This window comes from Lytechinus pictus, chromosome 7 (assembly GCF_037042905.1).
Source record: "Lytechinus pictus isolate F3 Inbred chromosome 7, Lp3.0, whole genome shotgun sequence".
Lineage (NCBI taxonomy): Eukaryota > Metazoa > Echinodermata > Echinoidea > Temnopleuroida > Toxopneustidae > Lytechinus > Lytechinus pictus.
In genome coordinates, this window is record NC_087251.1 from 46,859,772 (window position 1) to 46,873,423 (window position 13,652).

The following is a 13,652-nucleotide window of genomic DNA, read 5'->3' on the forward strand; positions in this document are numbered from 1 at the left end:
AATTTTGAATCACTGTCTACAACAATCAATATCAATTTAAATGTTATGTATGTTCTGATTTGCAATTAATATTTATATAGGTTAGATAATAAATTGAATCTGGATGAAGACAGAAATTTAAACAATCTTGTTGATCTCACTTTTCACTAATAGATGCATAGCTTTCTTTAATATTTCCTTGTCTGATTTTTTCAACTTTCGCCATTCTGTTTCTCTTCTTCCCATTCCACACATTAATGTTATTACAACGGTAAGTACATGTCTCATATTGCCATCACATTAAACACCAAAGAACTAATCATAAATAATATTGTACTTTGTAGCATCTTTATTGAAATGGTTAAAGAACGCATTTTCTTTTCATATATTTCAACAACAATTTCATTAAAATTCCAAATTTAGAATATACCACGTCTTATGAGAGCAAAGCATGATATTCTGTCAATGTGTGTAGCTCCCAACATAAGACCCATTCTAAATGAACTAATCATGACATTTTTATTACATATTTGTGTGATGTAATAAAGGACATAGAAAAACACATAACATGCTGATATCTGTACACAATTGAATAATTATACAAACAGCTCATTTTGACCTCTTTAGGAATGTAAAACAAGATTGCCAAGCATTGAATTTGCTGGACTAAATTGACAAAATAAATTTTCATGAAGTTTATGCGATAGAAGTGGACATTACTTATGTATGAATAGCAGATTTGCAGTCCCACATGAATTCATGTTTTGTTGGTGCTATTAAGAATTACTTATATTGCATACATACAAAATACACCGGATTTGTTTTTCAAGTCTTCTTGTACACAAAAAAAATCTAAGGATGTTCTTTTAGCAAAAATCTCTTGAAATTAAATGACTTAATAGGTGAGAAAATAGTCCCTTTTCAAATAATTAAACTTTTTTTAACACAAGTGCTTCAAAAGATGTTTAAAATGACTACAATACTGAAGTACTGTAAATGAATGTGTATTATCTTAATACCTGGAATAACCAAGGATAAATCCTTATAAAAATCAAAATAAGTCCTTAAAAATGAAATACTTATATGAATACTTGGAGAAATATTATATCACTACATTGAAAGTCATTAACTGATTGCGGCTATACAGGAATTCAGTATCCTACTTCATAAGACAAACTGGAATTAACCAAAATGCTATCTTGACAAAACTACATGCATTTGCAATCAGTGACTGGCAAGTATAGAAACAGTGTTATACATAGTGCGATCACTTTCATTCAATTTATCTAAAGTACATGTAGAATATAATTTGATGGTAGAATCTGGAATGGAAATTCTTATATAATAAATTCAAATCTCTCTCCCATTCTTGTTCTTTACATGGGAAGGGAGTAGTTGCACATTAAAGACTCTATAAATTAATTCTAGGACATATATTACTCTTTATATACTACCCTTGAACTATATTTAAAGCTGTCTACCAAATTGATTTTAACACCAATCCATAATCCCATGGTAAAAATAGAAATGCATTCAATATTTCTATGTTTTTTTATTCAATGATAATTTGGATATATTGCAAATAAATAAGAATATAGAATTTGGAATCTTTATTAAGTCCCATGACCTTAAACTATCCACTATTTGGGTAATCTATCTACTTGATTAGAGATGCAAAAATCATGATAGTTTGGTCTGAGTATTGTCATTTTGGGCAATTAAGAATATTTTATCAGCATTGGCTCTCACCATCCAAGGATTAAATTAGCAAGAAATGTGAATGATAAGTGATCTACACCACCCCAACAAAAAGTTGATTTGAATAAAAATAGTAAAATCAAACAAGCATAACACTGAAAATTTCATCAAAATCAGATGTAAAATAAGAAAGTTTTGCTTAAATTCGCAAATCAGTTACTGCACACCCTGGTCGGTATGCAAATGAGGAGACTGATGACGTCATCCACTCACTATTTCTTCTGTATTTTATTGTAAGAAATATGAAATATTCTAATTTCCTCTTCATTGTCGAGTGAAACAACGATTAATTCCTCCATGAACATGTGGAATTAACATTGTTTAATACTATATGGTTCAGTCAAGTTGGTCCTTATTGTCAAATCTGTAAAAAATGAAATATTGTATAATTTAAACAATAAAAAACCAAAGAAAAAGTGAGTGAGGGACATCATTGACTGCCTCATTTGCATGTCACTGAGTTGTGCATATCACTGTTTTGTGAAAAATAAGCAAAACTTTAAACTATCATAACTTTCTTATTTTACAACAAATTTTGATGAAATTTTCAGCGTTACAAACTGTATGTTAGTTTGATTTTTCTCTATTTATTCATATCAAAATTTTTCTGGAGTGGACTTGACCTTTAATATGATTTCAAACTGGTCCATTTATTCAAGGAACGTAATATCCTATGGGAATTCAAGTATTTCACCCTGATTGCCTCATTTCAACCAGAAGTTAAATGGATACTCGATTGCATAAGAAATATGTGCAATTTTAGCAATGTTTGTAAGGAGTCGAGCATGAATACTCCCAAGGGAATGGAAAAGGTGTCAGACACATTATGTGTGGGCAAACCTGAGCGCACGTATCGCAAAGTGTAGGGGGGTATCAATCCAGAATATAAAATGTCTGTATCAAGAAAGCCTTTGCAATCAGAAACTCGGAACAGAAAAATAAATATCTACGCTGTACTCTTTCTTATCAATATGAACAAAAATACTTGATAAATCGGATGATCATTTTTGGGCAATTCCATAAAATAAATATGTCCATACCCAATGCAGGACCTTTCTGAAAACATTTGTCTCTACCGACATTTACTAGTTCATATAAAGAGTTATGCTTTCAAATTATCATGGCTTGAGCAGTTCATGTAATGGATTAACAATGGAGAAGAAGGGTTGGACATACAAAATGTTGATCATTTTTATAGGATTTCCCCTTAAGCCATCTCTTGGAGAACTTCCGCCTCTTCCAAACTACATTTTCATGGGAAAAAAATTATATCAACCACAAGTAATCAAAACCATACTACTCAATATACCTTGTGTGGATAATGAATCATGTTATATAAATCTTGGTAAGACCTTGAAATATTCATTTTTATCGACAAACAAACAAATGTAAATTTTCAGCCACTCCCTTCAATAAATTCATGAATGCAAAATTAAAAATAAATATATTTGATAAATGTATATGATTTATTGACAAATTAAATAAAACAAGACATATAAAGTAATAAACTCTAATATTTGAAATAATGGTTGACTTGTGGTGCTTCACACATTGTGTTTCATTCCCATTCATTGACAGTTCACTAGAAATCAAATACAATGTAAAAATCATGCTCTGGCTGGCTAACAACTTGCATATCTGGAGTTTGAATTTTGTGATCTTCACTGACTAATGTGTTCTGAGACGATCAGATGCAAGAATTTTGGTAGCTTAAAACATTAGTCAGTGAAAATAACTGAATTTTCTTTTCATAAATGCTCTCCAGATCTCTCGATATGGACAGAGATTTGTCAGGAGAAGACATTTGGCAATATTTCTGTTACAAGTGACTATAAGATAAATTTTTCAAGTAGGAGAATAGAATCCACTGATGAGAATTTCTTGAAAAGATCCTCAATTCTGGAGAAACTCAAGATCCAAGCACAGATATGTCTGAGGAGGGTGTTGGTCAAACAGATACAGGTGATAATGATAAAAAAAAACATATGAGGTCATATTTCAGGTAAAAAAATGGATTTCTTTGATGTACTTGTACTTGAGCGCAATGTGGAGTAAATGGACCCCTACAAAAAACAGCATTTGCTGATAAAGTGTTCCATCACAACTAAATAAATAATTAAAAAATAAATTGTTGTCTCGTTTTGGAGATAACTTTTATCAGAGGAAATGAAAAGTGAGGGCAGATGACATGCTAACAGTTACTTTTAAGAGCATTCAAATCATCCCCTTTAATATGGTCATCTGATCTAACTACCACTCATGCGTAAAATTTGTGCATAAGCTTTATGGATCCCCATCCTGGCCTCTAGGTATATGCACAGTACAACATGCAGGCAATACCATGGAAACTTAACAAGCATAAGGATATTTACAGAGTATGATTTGCACTGAAAATGAGATGTTTTATACATCAAAAACCAGAGTCAGCCATAATCTCTTATCTTCTATCAGCTGGGTAGGAGTCTCGTTGCCATGACGGCCATCAATGCCCTGTAAAAGGTGAAGCCATGAAGCCGACATTCATCACCAAGTGCTTTCCTTCTATTCAGTTAGTATGTCTTCACCTTCACACAAATGTCTGCTTCTTTGCTTGCACATGCACACACACAGACTGTCACCATAACTTCCACTCTGGATTGTAACGGCTGATAGCTTTGGGTGCGGCAAATTCAAGTTGTCACTTTATTCCTTGCCACACGATCTAAAAAATGATGATCCGCCATATTACCGTAGGTACTTGCATCTCTAAGTTTTTACTTTGTCCTCCACCAAGGTTAAGCATGGTAAGTCAATAACAGCTGAATAAACCATGATTTGTCATTAATTCACAGGCCTCTAATTTATTACAAATATTGTATCTATACACGACTGCACTGGCCCATAAGCTCTAAATCAAGTTGATACCGAAGCTCAAAGCTAGAATATGATAAATGCTTTAAATATAAACATAATGTTTGCATTGGTCACAGCTCAGCAGAAAAAAATGACTAAAGAAGTCAGGTTGATCCCCTCAATGTGACTTTGGAAAGAGTCTTTTCTCTCATCATCCTCACTATGCAAAAATTTCTTATATTCTTCTCCCGATCCTGATGTTGGGGTTGTTCATGGGGTCGAGTAGGGGGTCCGAATTCGCTGATGCTCTGCCGACCGACGTCATGATGATGACGAAGGTGAAGAAGGCAAGAAGACAGATGAGGAGCAGCACGGCGATCCTCTTGATCTGGGCGTTGGAGTCGACTGGTTTCCTACTGCTTGTTCTTGATCTGAAAAAGAAGAAAACCAATTAATAATCAGATTTTATTTTCCAAATCAACAATCCCCATTGCCATTGAACTCCAGTGCTACTGCTACAACAGGCATTACTTTCACAGGAGTGGTGCAACAGTTCAATGACGAGAGGGGAGGGAGCGGTTGATTGTACAAGAAAAAGAATAGGTGTGTGTAAATAGTGTTGAGAATAAAAGAATGGAAGGATTGGTGATGAGTGAGACTGGTTGCATTTGTGAGAGTTTATAGGAGCAACGTGATTGCTTGCTCACTCTTGACCCACTTATGTGTAAAATTGGTTTTTCCCCTCTCTCTTCTTTATCTAAAAAAATACATGTAATTCCCCCCCCCCCCAATCCTTTAAAAAAAAATACTTTAACCTTTAATCTGACATTGCGTTATTCTTTCGTCATGATATGTGTTGTACTTCATATTTTGTATTGTACAGAAAAAACTGTGCATGTACTGCCTGCGGTCTGCAACATGCAATATTTCAAGAAATCCTTTTGAATTCTATTAGTTACACCCTGCTTGTTCACGTAATATCGAACCAGAACATAGATATTACCCGTATTACGTAAGAACAAGCAGGGTGTAACGATTTTACCTCTTTAAGTGTCCCCTTATATTATAGCGGAATATGCAAAACCATGTATTTTGAGAATGATTTTTGAAAGGAAGTCATTCATTACATCACAATGATCACAGTAAAAAGAATGCACCTTTTGCCATTGAAACTGATGCACAAATAGTAGTGCGCAGTGCGATGCTTAGATACGCACTTAATACGGCTTCATATTACATGGTTGAAATCAGCACTGGGCATGCGCCTAATAATGAAAACAACAGCTAAACACTAAACAGGTAATACTTGCTCATATTACCAGTTTGATCTTTGTGACCCAGTAAAATAGGTAAATACGGGTTTGTCTCACAAACAAAATCGACCAATCAGATTACAGAATTCATGAGAAATATGGCCCACCCCATTATGGGGTGTTGCAAGAAACTTACGATCAATTGCAAGTCTATTTTTGTTTCCTAAATCAATCATATGTCTTGCAGTTAATTGCAAATTAGTGATTGATTGCTAATCTGCTCCTTGAACCAAGAAGTTTAATCTGATTTGCTACAGCTAACATTGATCTATCAATTGTAAAATTGCAACAGAATATTTGCAATTGATCGCAAATATTTTCTTGCAACACCCCCTAAGGGGGTGTTGCAAGAAAAGAGATAAAATTCAATATCTTAGAGATAAAATTCAATATTATTGCCACTTGTACTGCAGCTTCTTCTAATTCTCCTATAAATATATCTACTCAATTTTCTGTAGCTGTTAGATTTTCTGAAGTTGGTGCTACCACTGATATCAACATTTAAGCACAGGGTTCCCGGCGATTCAAGAAAACAAATTCCCTGATTTTTCCTATTTTCCCTGATGAAGTTTAAAAATTCCCTGATTATTATTGAAACCCATTCCCAGTTTTGCATGTTTTCTAAGTTGTTGTAGTGAATTACATGTATTTTCAGTATAAAAAACAATGATGTGAAACTTATTAGTACCACCATAACAAGTCATTCAATGGATGTTATTTTGATATTCAACAAAATATAACAGAGTCTGACTGACTACCGTGCTTTCGACTTTTGGGCCGATCAAAATTCCCTGATTTTAGGCATTTTCCCCTGATTTGAGGTATTTTTCATCAAATTCCCTGAATTTTCCCCGACTGGAAAAAAAGTAAAATAATTTCCCCTGATAGGCTGGGAACCCTGAAGCAGCAATCTGGAGTATGACAAATCTTACTTGAACCATCTTGCAAACCAGTGAAGAGCACTCCTCCTCTTGTACTTGTCTTTGTCATGATCTTGAACGATGTCTACAATCATTTCCTCCTTCCTTGTATCATATACTCTGTGCTCTGTTAAGTGGAAATAAATTTAATAGTTTCTGATTCAGGCATACAGCTCCAGTTTTTATATTTTCTCATTTCAAACAAAACGAAGTACAAAATCCATTACAAGTATCAGGAAAATCAATACTTAGATTAGGATATATGCAACATAAAATACGAACAACTTTAGAACGATAAATCTTAAACAGTAAATTAAAAATTCACTTGATTGTTGATACAAATAATGATAAAAAAATTAAAATAGAATTCACTTTCATCATTTTGTACTTTGCAAAATAGAAAACAATGCAAGAGCTTTAGCAATCTTACATACAGCATATCTCCTGATTGGAATATAATTTGATTACATTTGCGGCACTTGACAAATAATCGAATGAGACATATTTGCAAGATACTTTTGAAATTCAAAAAGATTTTAAAAGAAGATACAATTCTAGAAATCTCTTTTAAAACCCCCTAATTTTTCTTTTCAGTCAAATATTTTCTCAAACTTTCACTAATCCTATATTCTATCCTCTAATTAAAAACAAAAGAAGAAACACTGATCTAATTTCATATCTAGTGAAAAAGAACATAACGTAACATACCAGCTCCACCACCACTTGCGAACTGCTTGTCCGACCTGGTGTGTGGCCCAACGCTCTCCACTGCTGATGTCCCAGTCGACCCCACCCCTAAGGCTGCTGGTTGCCTCGGCTGCGGTCTCGTCGTCTGACCATAGCTCCCTCTTGAGACAGGGGCGGGGGCAGCCTGCTGGGGAGAGACTACAGCTATTGCAGTTGGGGAAGTTGCTGGTATGGAATCAAAGGACTGAGTTGCTGCTGGTAATGTAGATTGTGTGTAGGCTGGGATGTCTTTCTTAGGCTCTTCAATCTGTAAGTGATCGTGAAAATCAACACAAAGCTGTAAGAACAATTCCACAGATTTATATCTTATTTTGTCCACATCAACAAAGCTACTGGCGAACGTTCCATCGACACTCTACAGCAATGCCAAGTAATAGGACGGAACACATTTTTAATGGGCAAGGTCCGAGTCCGACATGCCACTTCCATGGGTCAGCTTCACCTTGTAGTTGCAGTAATCACCCTTACCCCCTCTTCCTCTGCCAGAATGCATTCTCCATCATAAACCCAAACCTCCTGTTCTCTTGCTCCATTTGCTTCTTTCATCCATTCCTCCTTTGAACACATCCGGCAGAGGCGGCAGAACGTCAGGCTCATACAATGAAAGTGGAGAGGCACTTATTGTTTGGCAGACAAAAGGTGCCCCTCCACTTTCTTTGTCCAAGCCTGATGTTCCGCCGCCTCTGACATCAGGAGAGTGTTACAGAAAAGGACTTGTCGGACGATTTATCTGACAAGTCCTGTTTTATCCCACAGTTACCATGCACTAACAAGGCTTCTCAGCCAATCAAAATCGGGGAAAGTTGTCTCATCGAATGACATGTTGGATGAAATTATTGATGAAACATTCCCTAGTAGAAATGGAGAGCCTCGAAGTGTTACACCAACTTGTAATGAAATTAATAGGGTACAAATAATCTGGAAGACAAGTGCTCATCTTTTATTTTCACATTTATTAGAGTGGCAAACATTCTTTTATGTCACAAAAAGTACATTTCATGGCTACATAATCATCTACGAGCATGCCTGGTGCATTAATCTGATGCCTCCGCAGCATACGTACATCTGCATATAAATCGTGTCAATTATGAATTATGACACTACTCTCCTCCAACGACAAATCGAAGCAACTCTGTGGAATGAGTTTCTTAGTAAATGAGGAAAATGTGTCATTGCTTTTATGTGGAAAATACTGGTTTATTGGGAGTTACTTGCTTTAGAAATATCTACACTTGACAAATTGGGATTGTGTGACTCCAATTCCTTTAACATCACAGTAAAGCGACCAGAAAATATCTTAAATCAAGAAAAAACAACAGAGTTCTTTCCTTTTGTCAGAGTACGACAGAACACTTGTCAACTAAAAAAATCTGTTGGCAGCAAATGCTTAAGGGGAAGACCTGTCTCAATGCTATGCTTTTGGCAAAGGAGTGAGTTGGGATAGAAATGGGCCACTGCACTATTGTGAAAATGTTAACATTGCCTTGATGGGAGATCCCATAGCCCAGTAGGTAGAGCACTGGTTGTGCATGCCAGGGTCCTAGGTTCAAATGATTTTAAAACATTTTTTTCCTCTACCGTACTTTAACTCCTTCCAATAATGATGGCAGGAAGTGGGGCGACTTACTCTTTAAAACAAGGATTAATTCCGATCGATACTATCGCCAAATTTTACGCACCAAATACCAAAATAGGCCCTTGACAGCATCATTTCCTGTGCGCGCATGAGGCGTGCATGTAGCCATCGTATGATGTGATTGCAATGCCCGTGCTGATCTGGGGTTTCATCTACCTGGTTTTCGCCGCCTTTCCTGCATTCGATTTTCAGAAAAGACAGAATGGAGTTATTTCTAATGCGGCGTTTTCAGGTTGGATCTATTGTGCCAAAAGGTGAGGAATTTTCACAAATTATACAAAACACCATGAAGGATGACAAGAGTGTGAATTCTCATACTGGCAAGTTTGTTGTGCAAGCGTTTTTGCAAATAAATGCTTAAACAGGGAATGGGATTGAACATAATTTGTGATGAATGCTTGGTAATCTAGCCTGCTGGCATGTACAGTGGATTGCGTGAGTTGCCTTGCTTTGGCGTAGGAACTTGATGATTTATAGGAGCCTACTGCGAAGTAGTAAGTACAGGGCTAATCATTGCCTCAAACGGTGCCCAAAGAGCTCAGCTTCATTTAGAGCACTGGTCCTGCAAGCCTGGGTCCTGGGTTAAGGTGTACATTTCATAGAGACTTATAACTATTATAACTTTGCCATTTTGGAACTGCAATGGAAACATTGATTGTCACTGGCTGCTGATCCCTGTTACCATGGTAGTAGCCATAATGGCAAAGTTACAAAAATTGTGGTTCTTAATGGAACAGCCTCCAGATCCCAGTCAGGGCAGTGTAATTTTCTAATATTAAGTTCTATGATTATTTCCTACCCTACAAATTATGATACTTATAATTTTACAATACGAAAACATTTTTCTTCATTTGTTTTGTTTTTCTTTTTGCAGGAAACAAAAACAAACTTACCAACGACAGTCCTAATCCTGCTCTTGCCCAGTTGACCGTTGCTAGATATTTCCGGAGTGTCTCAGCGACAGGTGATATCATGTTGGGGCTTGGGAATATGCTGACGTTACAGGTCGGACATGTGTAGCCTGCTGGTGCAGTGTTGGAAGGGAAGTTCCTCGCATAGGCATCCAAGCATTCCCAGTGAAACACATCTGTGAATAAAAAGATTGAAAGCGGAATAGAGAAAATAAAAGTACAACTACACATATAGTTCTGAAATGCAATTTACAGGGTCATGTGGTCTAATGATTAGAAAATTGGACTCATGATCGTGAGGTTGTGAGTTTCAATCCCCGCTTGGCCATTATCTCCCCTTTAACCAAAAGGGCCATAGAGTTATTTCTGTTGTCTATGAAGTCAGCCACTATGACTGATTAACATAAAATTGGTTATTGACCAACTTTGCATTTGATGTGGCGGAAAGCTGCCCCAAGTTCCTATGGGAATGACTTCAATAGAAACAGAAAATACATTGCACTTCAGCAAAGTACGTCAGCTATAAAGTTGACTGTGAGTGACACCAGTCCATCCACACTAAAATAAAAATATCAATAACTTGGTTCCTTGTATTTGAATTCAAAACATGACAGGTCTATGGTAAAAAATAAAAGAAAAAAGGGAGTAAACTTGAAGTGCATTACAACAAAATTTGTGAATATTAAAGACATTCAGTAAAAATTGCCTCTTGTTGAAAATGGAGTAGTAGGTCTTACTTACCATAACATAACAATCTAACCACATCGCCATCTGCCAATTCATTATCACACAATGAACACTTTGTACTGTAATCACTATCTTGTAGCCATTGAAGATATGACTTCACAATACACTGAAAAGAACAGAAGAATATATTAAATTACATTCACATTATTTTTAATGATTTTAAAAATTACAGAATGTTATCACAAATTTCATAAAAAAGAAATATGAAAGCATCATGACTCGGGAATAATTTTTCTGGGATTACATCACAATTTTCTCTGAATTTGTATGACTGATACAATACAGGTTTTGAAGAGAAGGGAAAAGAGGGGTTGATAGAATATACACATTAATTACCGTGCGTTAAATCGTTGAAAAGGTGGATAAAGAACGATAAATAGACAGTATCTATATTCAGTGAATAGAAATGCCAAGAGTAAAAAATATTTAGAATTAACGGCAGACCTATTCTCACTAAATAAACAATTTGCGTAGGAATACATGCCTAAATAAACAAATTCAAGTCATTCATGTAGATGACAAAATAAATATAAATAGGCATATCACCAAATGAACATCTCGGAAAATAGTAAAGGTATAGGGCCTACTACTGACTCAATAAATAGCTCGAGTTTGGGCTGCTGACGTCATAATAGAGCCAGTTACTACTCTCGTAGGTGTGAAGCTATTTTTTTCTCAATGGCATCTACACGTACATGATATCGTATGTTACATGTGTGTAGGTATGCCTAATTCAGTGGAGATGTAAATTTCAATGCCCGTTACGATGATTGACGTTTGGACTGGCCCGTTTGTAGAGGATGTTTTGGATACATGGCAAAAATGTGTTTGCCTCGTGAAATACCCCCTCCCCCTTGAAAGTTAAATCAAATGTCTTACCGTTTTTCTATAATTTAGTGTTTTGCTAATATAATTAATAAATCCCATGCATTGAAAGTTCACTTTGAAATAAGGATTTATGGATAGGCCTATGATACACATTCAAACTTCACATGTATTGTTAATTTAATGGAGAATCAAATAGCCTAAATCACTATAATGAATATGCATGTTGTGATATGTATAAGGTAGACTTATTCTTGGAATAAAAGTGTGTAAATAGATCAGAACAATTCGTGTGTTGGATGTAAACATCTCTCGGGAGGGGGGGGGGGGTCAGTTGCCGCCAAAACTTGCTGGAAGTGAGAACATCGCACAGGTGCATGTATGCAGGAATATTTCATTCATGAAGATTCATGTATATTACATCTCTGGGTGAAGTGTGTGTCTCTCATTCATTTTCAGTTACACACTGTTTGTGGGAAATGAATAAGTTATGTGATTGGTCGATTCTGCGCATGATTAGAAGTTGGAAAATACTGCACACTGATTTGTCTATTCAGTAACTCCATTTGACCAATGAAAACCTGTAATATTGTCACGACATTGATTGATTGACAACTGATTCACTAGCTCTCTACTCATGATTATTCATAAGAATCTCGATAACCTTATTATCAATCTGGCGCGTGGCTCACCAGTAGCTATTATCTTTCTGAATATTACAACTGCCATAAAATGTCAACCAGGAATTGACAAATATATTTACTTTGGAGTGATATTCAGGATATCATCGGAGAGGCAAATGTATGGCCGAGAAGAATTAGAAGATATTTTTGGAATAAGAATCGAAGACATTGGAAAAGGTGTTTAGTTCGTTTTTGTCAACGGCCTGAATCCCATAGTATTCATGGAATGGGCTAACCTGTACGGGTTATGCCGAGATAGAGCAGCTGTTTTGCACTTTGAAGCTCTGTCTCGCCTTTCCGAAGGAGGAAGAAACTATCGGATATATGCATGGAATATTTCGACAAAGCGGTATGAATACCTAAATGGTCAACCTAAATACTACCACATAAAGGTAAGTTTTATTCTGCAAATCTGTTTCAATGCATTTAGGTCTATATGAATATTCATAAGCCCCATTTAGTTTTTGGTATAGGTAGGCGTTGTCAAATTATGTAGATCTTTGCCTGAGTGAGTGATACTGATTACGGTTCCCGCCAATTTGATTCACTTCACACTAAGTCGTCGATGTAAGATCATCAACATGACTTGGTCAAAGCGAGAGCAATCCAACATCGGATTACTAAATTTTCACAACCCATTTTCTTTTCACCTGCTTTTAGCCCAGATGTCTTGTACAAATGGTTAAAGGAGAATCATTTCATTGCATCACAAATATTTTGTGAAGTTTGCAAGAAACCTTGCAAGGCAATTAAGAAAGTGGGAAGGAAAGGAGGCAGATGGCCTCACGAGAAGAGTTATTCCGGCCACAAGTTTTCCTATTTTGAGGGAACTCATTTTGATGTCCGGGAGATACTAATCTTTTTGAGAGAGTGGATCTTGGGATCTACACTTCACCGCTGTGCTGTTGAATCCGAAATGGATTACAAGAACTCCGCCGTGGACTAGGCAAATTTCCTCCGGAAGTTCGTCCATGATCTGTATTATGAGTCAAAAACTTCGCGGGGAAGTTGAGATCGACGAGAGCTTGTTCAGGAGGCGAACCAAGTTCCATAGGGGAGATCCTCGCGAACTGAAAATATGGATCTTCCGGATGGTCGAAAGATCTTCAAATAGGATCGTTCTCTACCCAGTTGAGAAAAGAGACGAGAACACTCTGCTGCCATTGATCAAACGACGTGTGGAAAAGGGATCAACAATCTACTCGGATGGATGGCATGCCTATTATAGGTTGAACGAGATCAGGTATTGTCATTTTACCGTTGAGCACTCCCGACACCTTTGTGCAGAAGTATCGAGACAT

At 36.3% G+C, this 13,652-nt stretch overlaps 1 protein-coding gene across 1 annotated transcript; it reads right to left on the minus strand.

The window, feature by feature from the left end:
- Nucleotides 1-305: 305 nt before the first annotated feature.
- On the minus strand, nucleotides 306-13,652 carry LOC129264127 (zinc finger protein-like 1 homolog). Its single transcript, XM_064101526.1, has 6 exons — nucleotides 13,554-13,652; nucleotides 10,838-10,949; nucleotides 10,079-10,272; nucleotides 7,511-7,796; nucleotides 6,815-6,929; nucleotides 306-5,000 (listed from the first exon to the last, which is right to left on the minus strand). The coding sequence occupies exons 1-6, from the start codon at nucleotides 13,650-13,652 to the stop codon at nucleotides 4,805-4,807; spliced, it is 1,002 nt and encodes a 333-aa protein (XP_063957596.1). The 3' UTR covers nucleotides 306-4,804.